Below are 27,827 nucleotides of genomic sequence, written 5' to 3'. Positions count from 1 at the left end.
AACGATCTAAGAATTAACCAATCACAGCGCAGTGATAGCGGCCTACCTGAATACAGCCGGATTGAACTAAACGTCCAACACGGAGGGACTCGATAAGCACGTACGAGTTTGCCCATCAGTGTTCTGGCCTGTAAATACACATATTCGTCTTCCAAAATCTTATTTTAAAGTTCTGGACACTCACCGGATCAGTCTGGTAAATGTAAACGTGAAAAACTCGAGTATGCCTCGTGCCAGTCCGTCAGCAGGCTAATTTTGTAGTTTTAATGTTGCCAGAATGCAACATTAGTATATGGAAATTAGTAGAAAATTGTTGTATGTTTCTCACGACGTAAATAATGTGCATACTATTTTTTTTAAAGTTAGCACCACAGAGTTATGTTGTTGAGGCTGTTTGAGTTAAAAAACTGAAATCTTTATTATGTGAAAATAAACATTCATAGAAGCGTATGAATTAAAAGAGTACAAAACAAATATGTGTTTTACCTAGAACTTTATTATATTCTGTAAATATAAGCTAATTCTGAAATTGATGTCTTCTGCACCTTCCCAAAAAAACAGCTAATTTAGTACTAGGAATACTGTTCAGACAGCATTTTAAGCATGTAGTCTAGTCATGGCTAGGCATAAATTAAATATCCATAAAAAGTGTAATAGTGTTAGAAAAGATGAAGCAACAAAGTGGCATTGTGTGTCTTAAGACAAGACTTTTGTCACATTTGGCGAATACATGCATTAGCTGTTGAACAGTGACAGATCACAAAAAAATTGCAAGAATTAGTTGTATCCTCAGAAGTTTCAGGCAGGAATCTCTGAGTGTAAAATGCAAGCTTGGAAGCCCCAGCTAAATGCCAATGAACTTCAAATTCTCAAATGGCACTGCATTAAAAACTGGCACATGAATGTGATGAATATCAAAACACAGGCAGCTTTCAGAATTAGTTGGTGTCTCCATTCCCCAAAATATTATTCCCACAGCAAGCATGTTGCGGTTTTTTCCCCTCTTTTTTGTGTCTTGCAGTTCTTGCAGTCACATTAGAGTGCACCTATATTTCCAGGAAATTCAGCATCCAAGGTGAGATATCAAATATCATGTTTTCATATTGCTTGTACTGCTCCAGGTAAATTCTCAAGACAGGATTTACAAAGCAGTCCTTGCTGTTTCTCTTAGCAATTTACATGCTGTCTCTTTTTGGATGATAGTCACAATAACAAAATGTATGATGATGATAAACTATTTTCAACTCATATGTGGTTGACTTGTACTTTATGTTGCGTTGAAGTAGGCTGAACACTACTTTTGTCTTAGTGTAAAATATAAGCTGTCTTCCTCTTTGAGCTATTCAGTTTAATCAGTTCATATTTTGAAATGATTCCTGAAAGGGCTAAGCTGTTTAATTTAGGCTCCTGGTTTTAGGAATGAGAAACAGGCTATGGATGTGTCAGGTTTTATATTGGAATTTGTGCTTTAACGAATCAGACAGGAGAATTTTGGTTTTTCATCGTGCTTCATCTGGTTTGTAAGTGACTCCGTGTGGTTCTGTGTTACAGGTGTTTCATTCCAGTCAGAGGGAGATTTGATCCCATCTGTCATTATGCGCCAATCATTCGGAAGCGCAGTGAGCTGCACGCGTGTCTGCTGGACCCATTCCAGGAGCCTGGTTTGACGTACTGGCCCCAGAGGAGCTTCGACCCCAGGTTTCTTCCCCCCCAACTGCTACTATCAAGGAGCAGGCGCAACCATCGCTTGATTTGCTACAACTCCATGAAAGGAGATACTTGCACAACACTCTGGGGAAAGAGGAGGGGGAGTTACATCCATTCAACCCAAGTAAGTTACCTCAGATTACGCCGTCTTATTTGCTTTCTTCTCCTTCTCTGTCTTCAGCCTCTGTTGCGTGAGCTCAGCGGCAGAATATCGTTGAAATGAAAAGCGCATGTTCTCATTAGAGACATCTCTGAGATCCTGCTCCGTGCAATTGACGTTAAATCACAAGGCCGATAAAGTCTAGGGTTTGCTCTCTCTCTTCCCCCACCACAGCCCTGCTTCATTTCTCCAACCTGAGATCACGCGGGGTCAACGACAGGCCAAAATCGGAATAGCCTTTTTTATTTTTTGCTTTACATATTGGTCGTGAGCACGGTTAGTCATAAAGGGAATGACCTCCTGGCCCATGGCCCAGTGTTCTGACTCCCCCCGATTAAATCTACCCGCCTCCACATCAAAGCCACAGAGAGGCCACCGTATTACTTTACTTTGTAATTCCGATTTTTTTCCCCCAAACAAACGAGGCTCCGTTTGTTAATTTGTAAATTTACCTTGCAATTGCATGGAACACAGCAGCCATGTGAAGGTCACCAAGTGCAAAACTGAAAAAGTGCTCTCACATTTGCACAAATAAACTTCGGCCTCAAGCATGTTAAGCATAAGCTGTAGGCCTCAAACTTAAGGAGCGTCACTGAAACGTTGGCAAGGGTTTTAAAATGTTTTGCTTTAATAAATTAATTTACATTTTTGTATATGTTTGACATTAGAGACATTCAGGAGTTCCAAAATGTTGGGACATGTTTAATATCTTGTGATATTACCTTTCCTTTAACATTTAATAATGGTTTACAGAGGGATGACGCCAGATTACATGCTCTGTTACGCATCTTCTGCTGCCCTGTGACATTTATGTAGCATGGTTTCTCTAGATTAGGTTTCTCTCATCAGGTTAAGTTTTATATCGCAGAGCGTGTTCCTCCACCCACCCACCATTTTGCAGTACTTGCCACTGTCCAAACATTTTGGTTTGTGTCAAAATGGATTTGCCAAATAATTTTTGACTAATTTTTTCCCAACATTTTGTGTTTTTATGATAAACATCATGGAAACTTAAAAAATGACAACCCAGTTACATATTTTTACATATATTTACAAAGATATTGCCTATTATAAATTTAAAGCTGTGTAACATGCCTTAAGTTATGTGAACAAGCACAAAAAAAAGCACTGCAAACGTTATGTGACATTGTGGGTCCCTTGAACTGGAGTTGAAACCCCCTGCTGTGAAGCATGACATAACATGCAATGGCATTTTCCATATGGAAACAAACTGTCTTCTGTAGTTTGTCCAAAAAGAACATACACAAGACATGATCTAACAAATTCAGGACTAGGCTTAAATAGCTGCTAGCTGAAAAATCATTAAAAACAAACACAAAAAAGAGAGTAATTATGATAATCTATGTTTAATCTATGTTCTATCTATCTTCTGCTGAGGAGCTTATTTGACCTTATTGGTATTGTAGGATCAGAAGCCAATGTCATAGGAGGCAGGTCTTCATTCAGGCCAATAATGGATAGTAGTCTATATTAACCTTTTGTTGCCCAAAAATTGGTTTGATATTTTTTGCTTAAAACTACTGTGTTGTAATCTGGGATGGAACAAAATGTATGTCGCCCTCGGGTTCCAACAAGTAATGAAAATGACATAATCCAATATAATAAAAATAAGAAATGTGCACTGGTAAACTTAACATATTAAACTTTTGTGTCAGCAGTAGGTGCACCTTAAATAAAGGGAATTCGCACATTATAAAGGTGGAAATATATAGGAAATATAAACAAACACCCAAAGAAACAGTGCTTCTCTGACTAAATAGAACATCTATGATGTTAATGGTTCTTTGAGAAGGGTTCCATTATTATGAATCAAAGAAAGCCTTTTGGTAGTAAATACAACCATTTTTGTTAAACGTGTAGATTTTTCCCGTTTACACAGCAAAAGTAGGACAAAGTTCTAGTTATACTGAGGGCTTATACATTACGTAAGGCTTGAAAAGAATTGTTACTGATTTTCCTGTTCTGTTTTTCCACTGAAACCCAGATTTCTGGCACAAGGTCTCCTGTTGACATGTTTGCATCAGGTTTCATTTCTTACTGCAATAGAAGGTCAAAAACAGAGCAATTTTAACTTGAAAGTAAGAATTGAAATGAACAGTTTCCAGTGCGTAGCGTTCAGCATAATCACGCTTCTGTGGTTCTTTTCGGATTTGGTGTTTCTACGTCTTTCAGATAATGTTCTCATCGTCAAATTCAAACTTATCTGTTGCAGATCCTTCACTGTATTTATGTGCAGTGGCGTCAGACGTGCCCATAAACTCCTCATATGGATCCTTCTTGGGTTTATCGTAATGAGCAAAGCTCCGGAAAAGCGTGAGAGCCAGGAAGGAATAGAAGAACATCACAAATAAGATATAGAAGTAAGCGTTGTCGTATGTTTTCCTGGCCGAGTTGTGCCCACTGAAGGTTGTCTGGGTTGGGGCGATAGTTGTTGTGTTGCCGCTGGTGTTCTGATGGTCGTATTCAAGTTCATCCAAAAGAACATTCCTGCACCTTGTTAGCAGAGCAAGTAAGATAGTCTTATTCATGGTCGTCCCACCTATAGACCAGAATGGAGTTGTTGACATAGGACTCAAGCACTTTTTAGCAGCTTCTTCCTCTTTTCAGTTAGACAAGAGTCATTTGGAGTTGAAGATCCTTTCAAGAATCAGTCTGCATACAGATGCACCCATCATTTGTCAACAGTCACAGAGCTTCTATAACACATAGAGGGAGGGTGAAGAAAAAAAGTCCCTTTCTCGTGTTATCGCATCCAAATCAAACATGTAAGGGGTCCTTACTCCAGTACGCATAGGTCATATTAAAAATCACACTATAGTCCAAGTATCTATGGTGAAGCCAGTAGTAGAGTAGATTTTCAGTCTTTGTCCTGAGCACATAGTCTCTCTGGGAAATAAAAAAAAGTATTTGCAGAGACTGTTTTGGAAAGGAATGCTGTCCCTGCCTGTAGCCCCTCTCCAACACCCAAGATAAAGTAACATTTCTGAGATAGTCATGCGCCAGCCTTTCAAAAAACAAATGGGTCACCCGCACTACTCTGTTGTCTTCAAGGCCCACATTTGAGACCTGTATGCAATGCTAATTGCAGACATAAGATATAAGAAGTGAAGTATGTTAAAGGGGATGTGTCGTATCCCTTTTTTCCACAAGTGAACACAGTTCTGGGGTCTTAATGAAGCGTCTGTGACATGCTTTGGTCAATATACCACAAGGATCAAACAGCGCAGCACTTTTCTTACTCTATTATAACAGCCCTGTTCAGAGCGACCGGTTTCAGCACCTGTTGAGAATGAGAGGTGCCCAGAAGTGAGGCAAAAGGAGCACTTTATCTTGTCCTAATTTTTCTCCATATTTTACCAGTGATCTTATTTCTCTGCAATCATTGTTTTTGTTTTGCTTCGTATTAACCTCGTCTTTGCGCTTTTATTTGGGTAATGTGGGTCCACGGCTGTGATTGGAGAGATTCAGAAGGCGAGGCATGACATCCCTGAAGTGCCTGCTATCTACGTAAGATGAAGCACAAAATCAGAATCACTTTGTGTGTTGGTATAGTTTCAGATCCCCAAAGTAATATGCTAATGCGCCCCAAAAAAAATGTCCCCTTTTAAGTAAAATTTATTTTGACATTGAAATCCTTTGTGGGTTTTTTATTTTATTTTATTTTTAGGTTTAAAGGAGTTCTATAGCAAAATTCCAGTTTTAAACTCTCAAGAGCCATGATTTTTATATGTTTTAAGGTGGAGAGTCAATCCTAATAAGACAGAAATTGTTCACGACCCTGAAAGACTGGATATGTTTATTTCCTATGGAATAGGACTTTGAGCCCCCTCCAGGGTGTATTCCCCGCCTTGTGCCCAATGATTCCAGGTAGGCTCTGGACCCACTGCGACCCTGAATTGGATAAGGGTTACAGATAATGAATGAATGAATAGGACTTGAGTTGCAATTGCAGTTATTATATTGGTGAGGAAATAAAATGCAATTAGACATTTTTAACAAATATTCCAGCCATAACATTAATGGATTAGACAATAAATTAGAGGCTACGTTTCTGGATTAGAAGCTAAAATGTCGAGCTGCTCACTGGCTTGTGGCAGATGCAATTCTACAGTTACATGAACCCAGAAGCCTTTCTGTCTTTGGCTTTTCTCTCCCAGACTTTCAGTCTCCTCTTTAGGTGGCATTTTCTTCTCAAGACTCCGATACAGTCCTTCTCTCAACTACTGGAGCCTGTTTATTCTGTTCTTGTGAACTCTTGAAAGAGATTCTCTGGTCTCCACTCTCATTCTTTTGTACATCCTATCTCTTTCACTCTCCTTTTTCTCTTCTCATGTCCCCCCTTCATTCTCTTTCCACCTCCCCACGCTCCCCTTTCACCTCTCTCCGTCTTTCGGTGATGTGGAAGCCCCCGTAACTCTTGCTCTGTCATCTCTGTTGGAGAGCTCTACAGATTTCAAAGAGTGTGGAGGTCAAAAGTTAAGTTGTCTCCAATGTGTGTTAATCTAGCTGCCACTCACATCGCTGCCAGAAGACAGAGTGAACACTCACTGTTTTCCACTGTTGTTTTTGTAATGTACTTCAGCTCAGAATAACAGAAATATGACCAAATGGGCATATCACTGTATTTCGTTGTCTCAAGATATTCGTAACCATGGGGAGCTGGCGAAAACTAATGATACAAACAAGTGTGGGAGTGCACAGTATTAGCGACACGAAAACACGTTAGAGTGACAGGACCAGCTGCAGGCACCTGATCTAAGAACAAGAAAAAATGTAAAAAAGGGAGGGCACAGACCGAGGGGAGCAACAAATTCTTTCACATATCGGTGTTTGAAGTCTTTAACTACTGTGTGTGTGTGTGTTTGGATTTGTACATTCTCAGGACTTAACATTGTACAGTAAATACAGGGGCTAAATACATTATCTATAAAGTATTTCATTGTGTAAACAACAGACAAAACAGTTTCTTCTTTAGGTTATAGTTAGGTTAGGCTTTAAAAATCTCATTAAATATACACGAGTACAAAACTCAAACACCACTTATTACATTTCTGTTACTCAAGTAAGTAACTCACATACAGACTTCACTAGAAGACTGCACTGATCCTACAGACTCCTTTCTTTATCGTTTGTCCTCTGAATTGTTTGACCAGAGGAGCACGGATCCCACATTTGAACCCTGGTTCTTCCCAAGGTTTCTTGCTCCAGCTTCGACGGAGATTTACCTTGTCGCCTATGACTCACTCACTTTTGTTTTAATATTTGAGTTCTCTAAAGCCACTTTGTGACACCACCAACTTGTAAAACATTAAAACAATGAAATTAATATGACTTGACTTGATTTATCAGTAATTTACACCGAAGCCTTTACATCTGAACCTTCTACGTGTGGCTGCTATGATCAGTATTGTATGTATATGTATTTGTATTTGTGTGTGTGTGGGTGGGTGGGTGGACTATGGACTATGGACTATGGACTATGGACTATGCAGTGGACAGTGCATTGAATCTGAAAACTGCAGCATATTTTTTATTTATTTTTTTTTGTTCAGTTGTATTTTACATATGTTGTTTTTCTCAGTAATGGATTCCTAATAGCTCCACATACTTTCAGACTCAGAATTGAATTGTTTTCTCACAGTGTAAAGGTGGATAAAAACCTAGGAGTTGTGTTTTCATTTATAAAGTCAAATTTATTTTGACTTTCCTCTTCCTTATGAAAATAGATTTTATTGTCGCTAATATTCAGAATTGCTTTTTCTTTTCTTTTTTTTTTAAAAGGATGTTTCTGACTTTTGCATCATGTGTGTGTATGTGTGTGTGTGCTGTAGGGGAGCAGTATATAATGTCACCTCATGAACCACAGAGCACAGTTCTCAGTGGGGAGTGTCTCCCCATCCACTTTGTGTTTAGGAGGCTTTTTACAGGTCTCTGCTTTACTCATTAAGCACATTAAACGCTCCCCTGAGAAGAGGAATTTGTCAAGAAAGAGTGTTTATGAAAAGAGATATATTTATGTATTCTCCTTAACATTTGGAGGCTCGGTGGTTTCAGGCGGTACAAACCTGATAGCTATTGTTCTAGGTCATGCCAGTTCTCGGTTAATTCGCAGTACAATGACAACAAAGAAGAAATTTCATACGCAACCAATCTGGACTTGGGAGCTAATCGATGTTGATGTGAAACAAGATCCAACAAAACTAAAGCAATGTGTTGTTTATTCTGAACAGAAAGCCACAGGTCGGTGAGGGAGGGAGGGGGAGAAAAGGAAAATAAATGCATAAAATAAAATAAAAAATAAATAAATAAATAAATAAAACCAAGCTTGAATGCATTTCAGTTTTTTATTTTTTCTTATAAATAGTAAATAGTGCTGCATTTGACACAGGATATTTTTACACCAACAATTGTATGCAATCGTCAAGGGAAAAAAAAAACAATACAGGTATAAAAAAACATGTAAAAAATAACTGGTTCAGCATGGCATGTAAGACCTAAGTATAGATGGGCATCATGTTCCAGATGAAACATAACATATAACATTCTTATTTTCATGATCAATGAAGAAAAGTAAATGAACATTATTTATTTTGCATGTCTCTCTTGTCGAAAGACACATACGGGGCTAAGGTTTTGACATTTTGGGTTCTTTATCTACATTAGAATAAGTGAATGCATAATTTCCATGTTGGAAAGATGACAGTTTATTGTAAGTTTGAGAAACAACAAGCTCGTGATATGCATTTTTGTTTCAACCACTGCGTATGGTTTTGCGTATTACAGCTCACGTGGAATTCCTCATACTACAGTTTGTTTGATTTAATCCATTGCTCCCAATACTTTGAAGAAGTTATGATTCAAATACTGAATATATTATAAGAGATATGCTTTTTTTAATTCTAAAAGTCGTTTTCGAACACTGAACACTGTTGAGTTGTGTAGTCTGAAAAGTAGCATATGTCAAAAGGGCTTTAGGATGTAAACTGCATTGTGGACCTAACCACACTCAGACTGAAAGACAGAATGTAATTTTTCCAGTTCACAACCCAAATCCAACATCTACTACCACTGTGATGTGTTTTGTAATCGTTGCCTCCTTTACAAGTTGTGTGTTAATTTTTAAGTTCAAGAGATGAGTGTGTATGAGGTATAGATTGTGTATATTGCACTTTCTTTGGGTTTCAGTTTGTATCCTTTCCTTCTGTCTCCCTTTTCTCCAATGTTGAAAGTTTTGTTCTCCTCAGCCTCATAGAGATGGTGTCATGCTATCGGAAATATTGCTGTCCAAAGGAAACCATGTATCTCAACTATTAGATGGAAAATATAGGACAGTGACAATATTATATAATTTTTTTTTTCAGGTATTTGTCTGTGCTTTAGTTTTCTCTCTCACTCACACTTTTCCTCTCATTCTGGCTTTCACTTCTGAAGCAACGCAGAGATGTTTTGAAATGTAGGCTTCTTTCAATATTGCTATAAATCAATTATCGCGACATGGATGACAGTGAGATTGCACCTCAGCAGAGCCCTGTCCCCAAATGCACCAATGAAAGAAATGAAATACTCCTATGGTGACATCACGTGATGCCACACACAAAAAGTGTCTGCTGTCTGGCGGCATCCGTGTGGGAAGTGGTGCTTCTGAAGTGTCATGACTGAAAGGTAAAGGCAGGTGTTCTATGTTTCCCTGTTGTTCATTACAGGTTACATACATAAGTTCATCTCTCATCCTTTTTGTCCTTTTTATTTTCCCCCTTTCCACCTCTGTTCTTCGTGCTGCTTGCGTGGCGTTCTTTGGGAATGATTAAGTGTAGTTTGGAAATGTGATGTGGATTTCAGAGCACGGTAAGCCTTTGGTCCGTTATTGTTCACACTGAACCCAAATCACGATCCAGTCCCTTCAGCCCTGCATAGAACCCAGCATGACTGGGGAGGGGGGACCCAGAGCTGGATCCGAACTGTCCCGGAGCTGAGGGGGTGGTGGGTAGGCGATGCTGGAAGTGGAGATCAGAGGTCAGGGAAAGAGCTGAAGAGCAGGTGGTTTCGCTCACACTGTTCAGAGCTTCCCTCCTTTAACAGCTCTCTTCTGCTGCTGTTTACTGCTCAGCTGATGTTGGGCTTCAGATAATGAAAGGCACCTGAGAAACAGAGAATGCGCATATCAGCTGTCGAGCATTTAAAACATTTATCCTCGCTCTCTCTCTCAAACACACAGTCGCTTTAAGGTTTTTTCCTCCTCCAGTGAATGTCTTATTTTAGAGATATCTATTTGTCTTTGGACAGCAGTGATGTTTTTATTTGATACACATTGTGAGGCGAATAATACGTTTTTGAAAGCTACAAGGGTTTATATTATCAGCATTTAACTCTTGTGCCTACAGCAACTCTTGCTGTTCTTGTAAACTTTAGGTAGGTGGAGGTATGTGCTGACTGAGAGATGTAGAGGGCGCTTTAGGGGGAGTTATCAGGATGGGTACCAGTGTGTATACAGAGAGTTTTGGCCTGAGCGAAGCTACAGTACACTGCGCTGCTCCACCCAGCCAAGCAGGGAGCACAGCCAACAATCAATAATAGCGCAGGATCTGACCTCTGACTCAAACACATGGTTCTAATAGGGAACTGCCACAGGCTATTTTACTCCTGCTAAAGCCCTTCACAAACCCCTTCAATACACACACACTGACACTCCTAGATTCCCCGATAGGAGACACAGTCCAAACTCCCAAAACAACACATACACACCAAGATAGCCCAATACAACACATCTAACATTCCCTTCAGCATACACACACACACACACAGCATCGTGTACAAGGGCTGGCCCATACTAAATTAATGACATCAAGATGGCGATGGATGGGGTTTTCAGCATGTGGTCTCTGCCTTCAACTATTCTACCCCCTCGTTGATTCTGTCAAACATACTTTGTGATGGCTGCGCCTTTCTTTTCTGCTTTCATGTCCTTATGTATGTGTGTAATGAGCGATATCTTCGTTACCCCAGAGGTCATTTCATGGCTAGCTTACAGACTCCTGAGGTTGACAGGTAAGCTCATCACACAGGGTCATGAAAGGTCGTAAATGCAGGCTCCTGACCCCCGTTGGCGTCTACCTGTTGGCCGCTCATATCATAATCCAAATCACTGGCTGTTCGGGTTCAAGTGCAAGTCGAAAATAATTCCCTTGACTCTAAATTACCCTCAGCCGGAGTACTTTCACTAAGGGAAATCCAATCAGGGGTCCACGCTGCTTTTTGCTTAGTGCCTCTGGCTACAGAGTTTCACAGTTGGGCCCTATGTGCATGGCTATTTGCCTTTTTGACATTTCTTTCCCTTTTGACAAACCACTGAACCATTCATAAATACATACTCAGTGTGGTAGAATACGATGCGAAATGTATATGTTTTTGTAATTCTGAATTTTAACAGCCTCTAATTCAGGCCACAAGTTCCAGAAAAGTCAAAATGCAGCTATATATCACGCATCGTGTCTTAGTATGATTTATAAAGGTGAAGTGACTCAGAGCTGACTGGGTCTCTACCAGTATCACAACAATTTGCCGTCTGCTTCTTTATGATTGGCTGTCTTTATTCTAGCCTCCTTTCAATGGAGAAATCCCAATACAAAATGCTGTACAGCCCAGGTCTAGTCTTAATCCCTGTCTAGAAAACCATCCCATTGTGTTCTATTTTCAGCAAGGTACATCATGTGAGCTGGGAGTAGGCTAAACATTGATAGCCGCTGTTGATAGCGACATAAGGTATAGTGAGTGATTGCTATGAAAAACAGTGATAGAGTCTGCTGCATCAAGTGGAGGGGGTTGATTTTAGAATAAAAAGTGGTGCCTGCTCTTTTTATCAATAATAATTTATACATTCTCTGGCTCATGTGTAATCTTTGCTGTCCAGAGATACTTCACTGTATTTTTTTTTTATTATTTTTCTCATCATTGTAATGCAATTCACATTTTGGTGATACTTTATTTTTCTGACAGTAACAGTATTCATACCATTTGAATAGTAGCAGTAAATATTCACCTTACTTTGTCCATACTGGCTGTACTGGTATGGGGCCACATGGTCCACGGTGTATGCTGGGGAGCTGTAGCTGGGCGGGCAGTAGGACTGAGAGTTGGGCAGAGAGGGCATGCTGGCCAGTCCAGACAGAGGCTCCAGTCTCTGTGATGAATGGCAGCTGGCAGCCATTCCTGCACTGGGCTCCAGAGTTCCAGTCAGTGGGGAGAGAGCAAAGTCCCCCTGCGGCTGATGAGGCACTCCTCCAGGGTTCAGTAGACCCATCACCTGCAGACAGAAGAGCATTTAGCTTTTATCAACATCAGCATAAATAAATAGTATTGGTCTAAAATGCATTTTCATTAATCGTACATTGTAAGTATTTCTTCCATTCACATTTGTTCATTTCGAAAATAAACACACCAAATTAACTTAATCAGACTGACCTCTATCACATTGGTAAAACTGGAGAACACATGAATCAGTAAATCACCTCCTAAAGAACCGCAGTTTAATCGAAACTGGCTAAATGTGAGATTCCATTATGAACTGAAACATTTCCTGAAGAATCCTAATCGAATTGAACCACTGCGAGGTCAGAGCTTACACCGCTAACAGCTATTTCTATACGACTCCAGGGACATTACTGAATCATCTTGATATCCACTTAAGTCGTTTAACACAGTGCCGGGGATTTTGAGAGAGTTAGAACACCGACTACGGCCTTGGTTCAGTGTTCGTGGGCAGCGCCGATGAGCCAAACTCAGCCTCCAACACTGCTCTTAGAGAGGTGCTGTCTCTCTCTTGCTCTCTCCCTCTCGCTTTCTCCCTGCTAATCATTAATGAAAAGCAGTCTAGCCACAGCACACACTCACTTGCAGCCCATAAGACTCTGATTATTCTCCATCCTCACATACACATGGTCTTGTTTAAATCATTTCCCATATGAGAGAGACAGAGAGTGGTTAGGTTTGGGAGTTGTGTTTCTCTGTCCTGCTAAGATTTTCCTAAAAATGATCCTTTGTGTGTTTGTTAGTGTGTGTGTGTGTTTGAACTTTTAGAAGACAAAAATAGGAAAAACAGGAAAACAGCTCTGATCTACAACATCTTGACTTTGCTTTATGTTTCATTATTTAATGAAGCACAAATCCATTTTGAGGTTGAGGTGGGGGTTAGATTTAATGTTGGACTTAATAAAATCTTATTACATACAGGTAATCGCATACACACACACACACACACACACACACACACATCTAATTGGGAAAAGTTTGTCTCCAAAAAATTGTACTTTACAATGGGAGGAATGTACATTTTTTAATTTGAATGGATTCAGATTGAATTCTACATCATTTTAAAGATTTCTATTGCTTTGAAATATTGTAAAAAAAAAAAAATAATATTTTTTCAAAGTTTACTTCCAACAGAGGCGATTTTATATAGATATAAATTACAGAACATAAATATGACCCCCTGACACTTTATAAAAACAGGTGTGTGGAAGTGTATATTCTGAGGGAATTGAACACTTGTGGAAAAAGGAAGAAGGAAAAAAGTATGAGACAGTGAACTGCTCTGATAGGGTCAGTATGTCTGAGAAATACAGAGCCTGGTTTGTGTGCGTGAGAGAGGGAGATACAAATGTGTGTGTGTGTGTGTGCGTGCAGTCTACACGTCTTCTTGAATGAGTTCATGTGGTTAACAGTTTTACAACTTCTGTGAAGGATAGTCAAATCCCTTCAGTGATTCATCATAAAGAGCTGGACACGGCCATTCATCAGAGCAGACACACACACATTCACACACATAAGAGAGAGTCCGTGCATATACACACATGAAAAACTACTGGTTATTAGTATGTGTTTATTATAATATTTTTATTAAGTTAAATTTAAACTATTTTTTAAATTCCATGTTCCATTATATCCTTAATTGTTCAACACATTCTATTCTTATCTTATGATTTATATTATCAGTCACACACTTTTGCCAATATTAATTTTTTCAAATAATTTTTAAATATAGGCCCTTCACCTTAAAATGTCAATTTAAAGATATTAAACATCTCTGATACAGATGTGCAATAACAGTAGTGTAGGGGCAACATGTTTGAAGTAGTGTGTTTCCCCACCTTGGAGGCCACACACACGCGCGCACACATTCTGACAGTAGGTAATTTAGCAGCTGCTGGTCAGAGAGGTCCAGAGTGTGTGAGAGGAGCATGCTGATGTGTTATGCTTTACAAATGGAAACCACATGTAGGTTAAAAAGCCTCGTTCACCTCACCACAGGGGGGAGATGTGTCTACATGTGAAGTGAACATTTAAACACACACTCCATAGACCACAGACACAGGCTGCTGACATACAGCCTCCACACTGATTCTGGAAAGATAAAGATAAAGAAAAGCTGTCTACCTTGTACAGCGCTGTCGTAAATAGTTCCTTAGATATCTTTGGGGCTTCCGAGTGGTGCAGCTGTTATGAGCCCTGTCTTATGAGACTGAGAGTTTGATCTCTGGCGATGCATCAGCCATCTGAGGCTGGGGTCATAAGGAGCACAGTGGACCTCACTCTTTCTGGTTGTGTATAATGGCCCTCGCTCTCCACCGTAAGTGCTAGTCAACACAGAGCTGACATAACGTACAGAGCTAAGCTAGTGTTCTCCTCCAAGCACGTTGAAAAGTCTGACGTTGCATTGACAGAAGTTTGAAAAGAAGTGGTGGCTGGTGTCTCGGAGGAAGAATGTAGGTGCCTTCAGCCTTCCTCCTGGCTCACGTTTTGTGATTGAGGAAAAACGGGATTGGGCAAGAACTAAACTGGGAATGCAAATGTGCAAAAATATAAATAATGAAATGACTGAACCAACAAAGAACATGGCAGTAAAAGGTTTCATGTGTCCTAAAACCTTTTTGACAGGGCTCTGTGTGTGTGTGTGTGTGTGTGTGTGTGTGTGTGTGTGTGGCGCTGTGTCGGTGCATGTAATAGCATGTGTTAAGTGGGACAGTCACACGCTTGGCCCCATTGCCCCATGGGTAGAAATCTCACACGTCTACTGTCTGATCCGGCACATACCAGCGCTGTGTTCACACCAGAGCTGCAAACACCAGCCGCATTCTCACCCCAGAGCCCATAAGCCCCGGAACCACCGAAAACCAGAGACAAACACGGCATGGGAGTGAGAGAGGGATTACACACACACACACTCTTTCTCTGAAAACAGAATATCATACGTATACATTGCTGTTTACTATATAGCAACCATCTGGTAGCTTCATTTAAATAGTTTTACTGTTTTCACTTATAGATTTGTACAGTGTAGAAAACAGACCTGACTACGTAATCAAACATAATTAATGGTGAACAATAAATATGTTTAAATGAAATGTATTCAATAAGAAGAAGCTCTGCGATATGAACTGGACCAACCGCTCCTTAAACGATTCCGTAAATGAAACAATTAAGCAACAAAGTGAGTCATTTGCATAAATTACACAGCGCATTATGAAGGATAAATTCTCTCATTCCAATCAATTAAAAGTCTGGAACATTCCATAATTAGAATCCCAGACGTGGACTTCTGCCATCGTCATGACGACCAGCGACCAGGCAGCAGAAGGCCACTAATTGACCCTGGCCTAAGGTCATTCGCTCACAGTCTGATGGCAATACCATATCCTACAAGGCTCTGAGTGACACCTTAAATGCCTGAACCTTAAAGCTGGGGAATGGAATTTTAAAGGAAAACACTGGTGATTTTAAACCTGCTTTATATCTGTCACATCTTTGACATATTTTCAATTACAATACACAGTAATACATTACCTTGCTATATACTACTCTATATTATTCTTAGTAAGCAGATCCACAGCCATTCTCCCAATACAATGTATACATCCCCTATCAAGGTCCTGTTTTACTGATTTTGTATGTTTATGTTTTATTTATGTGCTTTTCATTTATTTATTCATTTATTTTGTGATATTTTCATTTACTGACCTGTTTATAAATATTATTTGTCCATTTAGAGTGTACTCTAAAGGTACCACTTAGTGTTCACTTAGAAATACAAATTCTGAGGGTGCTCAAAATCCGTGTTTCTCCATAAACAACTTAATTCTCGTGAAATTCTTAATAGTCTAAAGTCCAACAGTTTCATCAATGGCACAAACCCAGACACTGCGACGTTAGATCAAAGAGCAACAACATTCTACAACAAGTCTTTTTAGCTCTTCCATCTGAGATGACAGCCTTTAAGTCTATTTCTAGAGTGCTATGTTTAGATATAACTGTGGCCTTTGACACTCCATCTTGCACATAATAAAGTCCCCCAAGGCTGTTCTATTGTTCTGCATAAACTGAATCACATGCAACAGCCCCTTCACCCCCCACTGCAAGACTTTACTGTCGTCCTTTCTTTCTTTCACTTCATCAAGACCATCTAGGGCTTCCCCAAATGCGCTGGTGGAGAGGCTACCCAGAATGCCATGCGGGTGGCACTTTGGATGTGCTTAGCAGCTCATTTTCCGCTTGTTACCGAGGACGCACACGTCGGTCGCTACGCGAGATAGCAGCCAACGAGTGTGTAATCACGCGTAATTGTCTTTTCACTTCTAATTTTCATCACCATCCCTTCTGCCACTCCTCCACTTCCCCTCAACTCTCATTCCTGCAACCTTCAGCTCTCACTGCTTCTGTTAGTCTGTAAAAGTGACTGCAGTCAAACAGGCTTTAGGTTATCGTCACTTCTCCAAAAATGGAACTTAACTACAGAAGCAAACACTTATTAGCTTTCACTGCTAACGTTAATGTTGCGGTATTTTATTACCAGCCTATAGTATTACAACAAGCTTCAGCTGTCACAAGGGCTGCTTTAATCTATTTCACCATAGAATCTTTTGTGGCAGCTGCCATTTGTTGGATAAATCTTTATAGCTGTTTACATAGGTTTAATTAAGTTAATGAATGATCACCTACAGTAAAGTGTTCTCCAACATGTTTTGCTAGTATTGCCCATGTACATAATTTGAGGCATATGAGTGGAACAGCTAGGGTTTCCTTTAAAACTGGTGCACTGAATGGTTCTTCAGAGAACCAATAAAAGGTGCCATTGTTGTAAAGAACTTGTTTTTGTGCATTTTTTTTAAGGGCATATATTAAAAAACAATTTCTCTACAAGTTTCTCTGAGTTTGTTACGCTCATTTAGCTGGTACCATTCACAATTTTAACTGATGAATACAGATGATACAGTTGTACCATTAGAAGTCTTGCCCAAAGACTATTATTCAAATATTGTGGTGTTCCTAGTCTGTCATTTGTAGAAACACAGTGTTTTCCACTCTTCTGTCCAAGCTGCTACCTCAGTGGAAGCACTGACCTGTGATGAAAGGCCGTTGCCGATGGTCGGGTTGACTGGGTTGGAGTGGCTCGGTGGGGGGACGAAGCTGTCTGAGTAGCCGGTGAAGCCGTGACGCCCGGAGGAGAGGCAGTAGGCCGAGCCTCCGTCCTGAGCCCCCGCTGCTGAAGCGAGCCCGCTCTGGTGCACCGAGGTGGGAGGGAGAGGCTGGGGCCTGTGCACAGTATTGGGCTGCTCAGACACTGCTGATGGAGAATGGAGAAAAGAGAGGGGGATGGGGCAGAGGCAGGGGCAGAGGAAGCAGAGAAAACATATGCTTTACTTATGTGATCATTCTTGCATCAAGGTCATAGATCACGGTCAAGAACAATAGCAAAACTGGCACAAACAGAAATGGGAGGAAATAGGAGAAGGGTGAATGGTGGGTGGGAGATCAGTCAGTTGCTTTTCTGTGCTACACTGACACTATATACACGTATACGCCTCGTTATTTTCTGATGTAAAAGTGCTGTGTTAAAGCAGTGAGTTTCACTGCGATGGGGTCCTACCTTGTGAGATGGAGGAAGTGGAGTATGGACTCTCTGGAAGCTGATAAGGCTGCAGGCTTGACATTGCTGATGGTGGGAATCCTCCAGGGATCAGGTGATTGAACGCCATCAGCTGATTGGCTCCTGCCTGCTTCCTCCAACGAGCTCGTCTATTGCTAAACCACACCTGGAAACAAATAATCCAGCTCAAAATAAAGGCAAGAGTGTGGTCATCTTATGCTGGGGCTCTTGTAATTGTGCATATTATTAAATAAAATAATCAACATATTAGTGATAAAGTAAGTAAATCCTGGAAGTGAATAAATATTAGGGAATAAATCTATGCAAACATTTATTGAATGGATTCAATGAAAACAATCCACAATTACAACTCTCTCTGGGTGGGTTCTGATTGTGTGTAGGAGCAGGGGTAGACACATGAGCGCGTGTTAATGATTTTTTTTTTTTTTGGGAGGGAGGGGGGCACAGAATGTGTTTTCTTCTGAATGTGATTGCTTTAAAAAAATCAATTTTAAAATATGACATCATTTAAGTCATGAGTTGAAGCCACTGAGAATTGGTCTAAAAGTGTTAGAATAAAGGCTTTCAATGAGCTGCCCTATTTCTGGCCTCTTTTGGGGTTTGGTGTTCTGAAAACCGGAGGAGTAAAAACACAAGGTCAGGGAAGACACAAAGAGGCCTGTGTGTGTGCATGCGTGTGTGTATGTGTGTGTGTGACAGTGCTTGAGGGCAGTCAGAAGTCTAAGAATTGCTCAAATGAAAAGAGTTAAAAAAAAAAAAAAAAACTAAAAATGTGCTGAAAAACAAGTTTGAGACTAAAGTATGTGTGCATTTGAGCGTCTGTCTGTGTGAGTGTGTGTACCACCTCGACTGTGTTTGTCTGCACGTCTGTCAGTCCTTCTGTTTTGTGTGTGTGCGTGTGTTTAGAGCTACAGAAGCTAACCTCACCAAAAGCTAAAGTGCTTTGTAGAAAAAGCATTCCATTTTTTTTTCTAAGCATTCCAAGCATTCCAATTTTTTCAACATTGAACCGGCAAAGCCATTTTGGTTTGATTACTGAGGTTAAGGTTACAGTTAGGATCAGGGTTAACCCTAACAATTCACATTACATGTATAAACATGGGACATTTCACTTATATCACACATATGGGACATATTACATAGGTACTTTAAGGCAGTGCTGTTCAAAACTCATAAGTTTAAAGCATTTATTTAAAAGGAAAATTCTACAGGATCTTCTACAAAAAAAAGTAATGTGTATAATATAAAGGTTGCATTTTTTTGTTTATATATTTGGGGCCATTTTCAGCAGGGTTTGAGTATTTTTTTTAAAAAATCAATCTGCTTTTTATGGATTCATCGGTCCAGTTTAATATCAAATGGTTTGGGGAACTAAAGCAACTTTCTTCTTCTTTTTTTGTCTAGTCCCTTTTTCTCAGTAACACTTTGCTTAACAAGTACCCATCCTTTCATACTCAGCACTGGGGTTCAGCAGAAACACCTGTGGATATGCTCATATCTGAGGGAAGCACATGACTTTCCCCTGTATAAAATATATATGCATCAGGGGCTTATTATGATTAGGTGTGTGTTACCTGTACTCTAGCCTCTGTGAGTTTGGCTCGCTGGGCGAGTTCTTCACGTGTGTAGATGTCTGGGTAGTGGGTGCGCTCAAACGCTCTCTCCAGCTCCTCCAGCTGTTCAGCCGTGAAGGTGGTACGACTGCGTCGCTGCTTCCTCTTCAGTGGGAGACCCGGCTCCGAGTCCACATCAGAACCCTCATCAGAGTGACTCGCTGAAAACACAAACACACACATTTTAGAAACGGAACACCGGAAATCCTCATTCACAGCTGCTTTTAGAAGGAACGGAGGAAATTAACTGCTCAGTTTAGTGTATGTTACAGATCAGTTATATATACACAGCGAAGGCAGGAAGCCACTATGCTAATCAGGGTGAAGGAACTACAGCACCCACAAGGCACTGTTCATCCAGTAAAGTGTTTCTGCAGAAACATATGGACAAAATTGTGCATAATCATAGTTATGTAATGCTTTCACATGCTGAAAACAGTCAAATCACGATCAATCTAGCAAATATATACTATTTCTCATTGTGCGATTATTTAACGTTTCTAAACTCTTGTTTATTTTATGTAATATTATCTAGTGAAGCTGCCCCATTTGAAGCAATTTCAAGCATTAATGTGGAACATTGCTTGAAGGAATTAAAATGCCAGTGGAATTAGAAACTTTCTAGCTATGATCACGTTAAAATAAGTGAAATTGCTTGGAAATATGCTCAACAGCGATATAATGTTCTTGGAAAGGACTAACCTGGGTAGATCTTTCAAAGGGGATATTAATATTGCTCTTTTCTTAGAGACTGATAGATCTTTATATCTGATTACATATAAGAATGTGTATGAGCGCACACACACACACACACACACACATATCTATGCATGTACGCACACATGCGACCGTACCATGGTACCATGGGGAGTTTGTTGGGGGGTGGGGGAGTTAAGGTGCTGTGTTGTTTTACGGGTCATTCATCAGTGAGCCCAGCATCTCTGAGCAGGAGAAGGAGGTGGTGGTGTGGGGTGCTCTATCAAATAATGATTAGGCCTCTCAAACTAGCGTGACAGCCAGCTATTGTCCAATAATACGCCTCGAAATCCCCAGTCCCCAACACGCAAAACACGGCATCTGTTTCGTCTGACACCATCCAGCTCTTTTCTCTGTCTCCTTTCTCTCGCTTGCCCTCTCTCTCCCTGCGTCTTCGCCGGGCCGTCCAGAAGGGTGAGAACAGCTGACCCACACAGGCCCTATGAAGTCGAACACTCCACCACTTGCGGTATTCAAACCTTTGGGCCAAACCTCTGGTCAAATTGCATGTATTGGCAGTTTTGTTAGAGAAACAATGTTGATATCTGAAGAGAAAATATTGTGAGGAGGAATAAAGTATTGAAAAAATGCGGAATACATTTTTATACAAGCTTCCTTTTATGTTGAATTATTCCTATAGGTTTAATTCAGTAAATACCATGTAGTTCTGCATTAATAAGTGCAGAAAGCCCTGCTATGTACAGGATGTCTACTTTATTTGACCAGGGGCAAATACACACCTGTCCACTATCATGAATTTTTAAGTGAATCTTTGCCAATAACCACCAACATCAGCAGAAGCCTTGGGTTAGAGGTTGCACAATGTTGTCTGCAATACAAATGGGCTTAGTTTGACACAGCAGTAGTGCTAAATGATTGCATTCCTACAGTTCTGCAGGTGAGGGGTGAGAGAGAGAGAAAATGAGAGGAGGGAAACAAATCATGATTTTGATCCTTAATTAAGGAGGAGTCACTGCTGTGCCCCTGTAGCTGCACAGGAAATGTTGCTTTCAGCTTGCATGGGTTTCTCTAGGCATCTCAAAAGGATTATAGTTGGGAGGAGTAAGGGAAGAGAGAGCGAGAGCTTTAGAGCCCTCAGTTTTGATATTGTAAAAGTTAAAGCATGTAAGGCCTATAGCACAGTAGCTACAGTAAGAAAGGCACTACAGCTAAAGAAGCCCTTCCTCTCACGCCACCTAGTCCTAAATTGTAGTGCTATTTTGAGATGTCATAACATGTAATAAACACTGGCCAAGAGCCCAAGCCTGTTTTTCTAGAATTCCTAGAATGCTGAAAATACTAGGAAGATTCACCCAGGATTTCACATATCTCCCAACAGGACGAAGCATTTTAGTGCAAATATAGCCAAGACGTTATGTAACCCTTGCAAAAACAAACACACAAAACCAGATGTAAAAAACAGGTTTAACCATTTAAAGGGGACGTCTACGATCGTGGGGAATGTCCGGACGTCTGAGTCTTTTAAGGTGGAACAGTATGTTTGAAAAGAAAAACAACTGTTGTTTGACTGTGACTGAAGGTGAACTTGTCTAAGTTTTCATTCACTGTTTGAATCACCACAGAAACTCGTTTGTAACTCGAGTTGCAGCTCACAGTTTACCTTTAGTGATCTGAAACAGAAAAAAAGGCAATATTACCCACCTATGGAGCAGGGATTAAGCAACACCTCATCTCAGTTCATGCTTTTAAATGTTTAGAGTTCTCTCTGTGGTCTAAAAAGCCTTTTTTGTCCCATGAGCAGAGAGAGAGAGACAGTGAAAGCCTGGCATACCGGACTGAGACAGTTTGTTTTTTTAGTAATTTACAGACACTGAGGTAAGCTTGTTTTCCAGCATGTAAACAGACCTGATTACAATCGTGAACATTGCTTTTAAGGTAGTACCGGCATTTGCCATCATCTGCTGCATCTAAATCTTTTGATCCATTACAAAAGAGACTATTTTATACAGCGTGTCCTTGTTTAAAAAGTCTTAATAGAAGTCAACAGGAAGTTGCTTGACTGGTTTCCAGGATTTTTGTTTGTTTGTTGCTAAGTGCTGGGAAATGTATCAGAATTATTGTCTATTAGAATGATCCATTATTCACCCTGGAAAATGAATTCTTCTTAAAGGCAGTGATGGCATTTAAATCCACACACAATTTTATTATTATTTTTATCATTATTTTTAATTACAGTGCATCAATTGTAATTGGCCTTCTCTGAAATGTTGTATATGGAGGTTTTAAAAAATGGAGCACTACAGCTCCAGAAAATTACTGTTATGAGTCAAAGAGGGCCAAGTAAATCGAAGAAGTTACCACATAATTACATTTACAATTAAAAACTGAATATTATGCCTGCCTTATTTGGGCTTAAGGAGTTTAGATTAGAGAAGTGAAAGAAAGTAAGAGAGGGAGGGAGGGTGAGAGTGCATGTTAACTACAGAGCTGGATGCACAGTACTTGTGTTCCTCTCCTCCCTTTCTCTTCTCGCTCTTTCTTCTCCAAGGTTTTATTATCAGTGTCTATGGCGAGAACCCTCCATCACGGACTCTGAGTTAATGGCAAATGACACTGTTACTTTTGTCATCGTCGCTTCTCTCCTTCCATCTCTCTCTCGCTCGCTCTCTCTCTCTCTTTCTCTCCCTCTGTCCCTCTCCTTCTTCGGGAGTTATTTTGGAAGCCTTTTGTTGGCCTATGGTGGAGAGGCCTGTGGCTGAAGGCTTTGGATTCTGATTTCCACGCTCCATCTGTAGGATCCATCAGAGCCGGGCAGCCCGGCATTCAGGCCCCTGTCACCTGCCCGGCGGGAGGGGGTGGGGGAGGGGGGGCACAATGGGGGCAGGACATGGGGCCAATGGGGGCTCCACGGGGGAACAGCGGGGGGCTGCCCCCGATCCTTCCTTCACTGCCGCCAGGGGGTTGAGGTGGGGTGGGATTGGGTGGTGGTGTTGGTGCGGGGGGTGGGGGGGGGTGGAGGTAGAAGTTTCAGGAACGATTGAGAGACCAAAAGAGAATGAGAGTAAGAGAAAAAACGTTTCTCTTCCTTAACTTTTTAAAAAATAATCGACTTCAGATTTAATGACCGACGTTTCCATCTTAAGAGTCCATAGTACCTAGTGCTAAACCTTAAGTGTGCCCTCTGTAAAAACAATCCGAACAATGTTTAAATGAACGTATGGAGCCTCGTAAGTGCCAGTTATTATAGGATAAAACCTACGCTACTAATAAAGCAGTTAATAAGCACATTTTTTCCAACCACAGTGTATCCAAGTTGTATCACTCAGGCCAAAAAAGAGAGGCCTGAATGAGCCTAAAGGCATTTGAGGAATGAGTCGGCATTCATTGGATTGGTCATTCATCCTGCTGTTACCTATAGTGCCAGGCCTCATCCATTATGTCACTTTACTTCATTGACAGAGCCCTACAACGCTACTCCACCCAAAATGTAACTCCTGTTTCTGCCATGTATTGACCAATACCAGTTTAGCTTTAGGATCCGAAGCTCTCCCTTTAGCATCTGTTCCTTTACAGGCTTGTTTCATCCTGCTGTGTCTCAGCTCCAAAATCATACTAGCCAGAGGCCTAAAGCAGCACCCAAATTAGAACCGACTGTGTCCCCAAATGTGTAAGTTAAAATGATCAGGGCTGGCAAGACAGTTTGGATAGTCAGTAAGAAACCTCTGATTCGATAATCACACTGTTCCACTGCGACGTACTTTCGTCACACCACCGATACAGACACCAGTAGAAATTCGGTCCACAAGTATGACCCAGTTTACCTCACTCTGTTTTTTTTGTAGGATGACTGTAACTAAAGAGCCTTTAGCAGCACATGGAAAAAATCTCCTAAACCCCAAACTAACATCAGGTTTTTAGGACAACTTAATCTTCACTGGTGTGGCCTCAGGCAGACAGCATGTGTGTGGGATGTGGTGGAAGGATGGATAGATGGATGATCTGAAGTGTGTTTGAGTATCTTTTTGATGAACAATGCTTCTCTCTGTTTGTTTTAAAGAATTAGCTTGTATGAAACACGTTTCACTAAATGAAATATACAGTATATAGAAATATAAAATATATAGTAATTATGTGGCTGGGTGGGTTGTTGACTGAGTGGTTTCTGATGGAGCTGAGTGGCCTTGTGGGATTTTCTTTGAGTAGGAGGTTTCTCAGTGATGGAGGAAGTTCTAGCTGGTTCCCTGCAGATCTCCAGCCAACTTTCAAAACCAAGAATGTACCACCTCCTTCAACTTTGCCGCAGATCCAGAGAGATCACTGCGGGTGTCTCCTTCTCATCTCCTATACCTCATTCCTTCTATCTGTGTTTCAGACTCCTTTGTCTTTCTCAGGCAATGAATGCAGTCCAGCACTGACAGCTCAGTTAAGGAGCAAGTGGCATTTCCAGCCTGACTTTTAGAGGAAATGAGGCTTTTAAACAAAGCAGCTGTCCTGCCACAGAAGACTAGATTTCATTCCTGATTGGAGGAGAGTCGGAGTGTACAGTTATATTGGGCCTGTGGCTGCAGATGCTGTGTTTGTGAGGGCAATAATAACAATACTCTTTTCCCCCGCTGCTGCGGTTCAAGGCTATTCATTAATCTGACACAAGGTGCATGCCTTCTATTCTAAGAGAGCATTTGTATTCAGAGCAGTCGCTCCTGGAGTGTACACACACACACACACACACACACACAAAGGGCAAACACTGTTTAAAGCCTCACAGAGCTAAAACCAGCCTTACAATTTATCAGCCCTCCTTCGAATTGGGAAACCAGAGAGTGAGCGAGTAAGGGTGAGAGAGAGAGAGACTACCCTGTTGAATGAGTTCCACCTGCAGACAGAAGAATGCAGAACAGGGGCAAAGAGAATTCCACACTGATCCCAACTGCCAAAGCAAAGAGGCAATGCAAGGGGCCCAAGCACCCAGGCAACTTTCTGAGAACAAACCCAGCATAGACGCAAACAGGACGAGACTTTGTTAACTTTTCCATGTTAGGCTTGGACACCAGACAGGAATGCTGGCTTTTCACTGTTTAATCAGCATTTCGCTGCTAGCATGCTTCACTAACATATACGCACAAACCCATACATATAATATGTTTACGTATACACGCCGATAGCTGAGACCCGGTGTCACACTTCTTTATAAAATATGTTAAGGAAGCGGGGGTAAACCGCACTTGTAGCAGCAGAGCCAGTAAGAGGATGTTTGAGTGACACAGCAGATTAGGCCAAACTGGGGGGAAAATGAAGAGGAAAAAGGACGCTGAAAAGAGGAAAAACAGTGGGAGAAGTTGGGGCAAGTAAAGCTAAATATAAAGCAGAGGGAGGGAAATTGAGAGAAAGCAGGGGGGAGAGACACTGAGGGAGAGAGAGAGAGAGAGAGAGTAGCCATCTGCGCCGTTTATAGCTCTTAGTAGGGGGAGAGCCATCTCCTCCTGAGGGGCAGTTAAATGGCGGGGTAATTGAGCTAGTGACATGTGTTCAAGCTAACGAAACAAAAGGCAGAAGAGACAAATGAAGCATTTATTTGCACAGTGGAGGAGTGCTGGCCCTTTGGGCCCTCGGCCCCGTGCACCACTGCTGGAGTGTATTAAGGAGTATATAGAGGGCCAGCAGATGCAGAGAGAAGAATGGTTAAGAGACTGATTATGAGTCCATCTGGGGCTGGCATTTAGTTAAGAGGGTGGACCAGGGAGGCACTTGACTTGCTAAAGAGACGACCTCTCCAGCTGCCATTGAGAGAGAGGCAGAGAGAGAGACTCTGTGAAACAGAAAAGACATGAAAGCAACAAGATACTGCGTTGGTGCACAACCAAACCCAAACAAGTCCGCTAGTCCCCCAGCATGCATTTTAAAAAAAAGTGATGCACTGAATTTACTGAATTATTTCCACCTTAATAAAAAATATTTCAGCATCACAGGGAATAACCGTAATGTTTTTCATTCAATTGAATTTATATTCTGATACATTATTTTAACAATTTTCATATAACTTATTTATATTACACAAAAAAAATGTATAATATAATAATAATAATATAATAATTAAAAAACATACTGTACTTATAATTGCTTTTAATGAAAGTTAACTTAAATGCAGTTCATAACATTTCTATTGTTCATTTCGCCATGAAACATTTACACAATGCAAATCTCTCCCCAAACACTCTAAAATCACTCTGTTTCACAGTAACTCATTAACTCACTGTACACAAACAAGTTAGATCACCAAACAGTGGGAGTGAGCCTCACTTCCATCTACACACTCGCTCTTACACATTATCCAAGTCAACCCACAGAACCTGTGTTTGTCTCTCTTCAGCCAACACAAGCAATATATCACTGCTGTCAAAACAAAAACATTTATCTCTACCTTTGCAGTTTTTTTGTTTGTTTGTTTGTCTGTCTGTTTGTTTGTTTGTCTGTTTGTTTGTCTGTCTGTTTGTTTGTTTGTCTGTTTGTTTTTGTTTGTTTGTCTGGTTTGTTTGTTTGTTTGTTTGTTTGTTTGCTTACACAATGTGAAAACACTACCTCCTCTACACATCATGATTAACAAACCTATACAAATGGTCCAAAATAATTTGGTCAAAATCTTTGGCTTAATAAACTCTCATTGAAATTTAGAACCATTTTGGCCACTTGTTTAAAGTGACACAATTATTGTTTGGTTTTTTTTCTAATGTTTCTGACCCATTTTATATATAACTTGTTATCCAATGTATTTAATTCAGCAAGTTAACCAGTATTTTTGTTATGAATTAAGAATATTTTATTTTCACTTTTAAAGCTCGTCTTAAAATGTAAATTGATTGCAGTTTTATATAGCATATGCCTTCTGGAAATGTCGAATTAAAAATTAAAAACACATTGTTCACCTATTTGTTTGAATCAAAACTATATTTCTAAACACCTAAACAAACCACGTGTTATTCCTCCCACAAAGCCTTTATTCCCAGAAGCACATTACCTGTCATTCATTTTCTGTGAAACATTGTCTTAACACTCACTTCCAGCAGAGAAGGCGTTTGCTCAGGCAGTGACCCAGAGCTCCCCTCTGACCCAGGACCAGCTCACCGGCTCTGGTTTACAGAGCTAAGACTCTACACTGTCCAGAGTGTTTCCATTTATGGGCTTTAGCAGACACTTTCATCCAGAGCAAATTAAAATGACAATCGTGTTTCAGATGAAAGGGTCACTCAGATTTAGCAGTCGTCTCCTATGACTTAGTCGTATACCGAGATATATCCTGCGCAAGCTAAAGATCAAACTGTCGTCTGCAATGTGGAGGAGAGTGATTTCGTCCACTATGCCCAATTCCAGAACTTTAATATGGCTTCCAACTGTGCGGTTTCAAATAATATGTTTTGACAATCTTATGCCTGGTTTGGCTAACCCACTCACGCATGGTACAGGATGATTAGCTGCTGATATCTGTGTGTTGGCTGAGGGCAAAGGAAAAGTCACGAACCAAAAGTTGGTCTTTAAACCAGTGCCCAATATACGGACTACTTAGGAATCATTGCTGCTTACTTTACTGTTCATTATGCATATATTTTAATTTGTAAAATTAGAATAAAAAGTGGCTTTTTCACGTGTGTCTTTCCAACTTTAATACATGCAACAGTCC

At 40.6% G+C, this 27,827-nt stretch overlaps 1 protein-coding gene and 1 long non-coding RNA gene across 9 annotated transcripts in view; one reads left to right on the top strand and one right to left on the bottom strand.

Moving 5' to 3' along the window:
- The window catches only part of LOC136675394 (uncharacterized), a 38,129-nt gene continuing 10,302 nt past the window's right edge, over positions 1-27,827 (top strand). For both annotated transcript variants that reach the window (XR_010796186.1, XR_010796185.1), the window contains exons 1-3: positions 1-100; positions 1,031-1,075; positions 1,552-1,831. This is a non-coding gene — a long non-coding RNA (uncharacterized lncRNA). The remainder of the gene's footprint in view (positions 101-1,030; positions 1,076-1,551; positions 1,832-27,827) is intronic.
- The window catches only part of LOC136675393 (paired box protein Pax-3-like), a 34,079-nt gene continuing 14,597 nt past the window's right edge, over positions 8,346-27,827 (bottom strand). For 2 of the 7 annotated variants that reach the window (XM_066651910.1, XM_066651911.1), the window contains exons 5-10: positions 27,703-27,708; positions 19,400-19,595; positions 17,805-17,970; positions 17,278-17,501; positions 11,930-12,188; positions 9,992-10,026 (exon numbers count right to left, since the gene is read on the bottom strand). In XM_066651910.1, coding sequence (XP_066508007.1) covers positions 9,992-10,026; positions 11,930-12,188; positions 17,278-17,501; positions 17,805-17,970; positions 19,400-19,595; positions 27,703-27,708 — 886 coding nt within the window. Of the gene's footprint in view, positions 10,027-11,924; positions 12,189-17,277; positions 17,502-17,804; positions 17,971-19,399; positions 19,600-27,702; positions 27,709-27,827 lie in introns of all 7 variants that reach the window. The other 5 variants (XM_066651906.1, XM_066651909.1, XM_066651907.1 and 2 more) reach the window with 4 other exon arrangements.

This window comes from Hoplias malabaricus, chromosome X1, assembly GCF_029633855.1.
Source record: "Hoplias malabaricus isolate fHopMal1 chromosome X1, fHopMal1.hap1, whole genome shotgun sequence".
Taxonomy (NCBI): domain Eukaryota; kingdom Metazoa; phylum Chordata; class Actinopteri; order Characiformes; family Erythrinidae; genus Hoplias; species Hoplias malabaricus.
The sequence above is the reverse complement of the archived record's forward strand: the minus strand, read 5'-3'. Positions and strand labels throughout refer to the sequence as shown.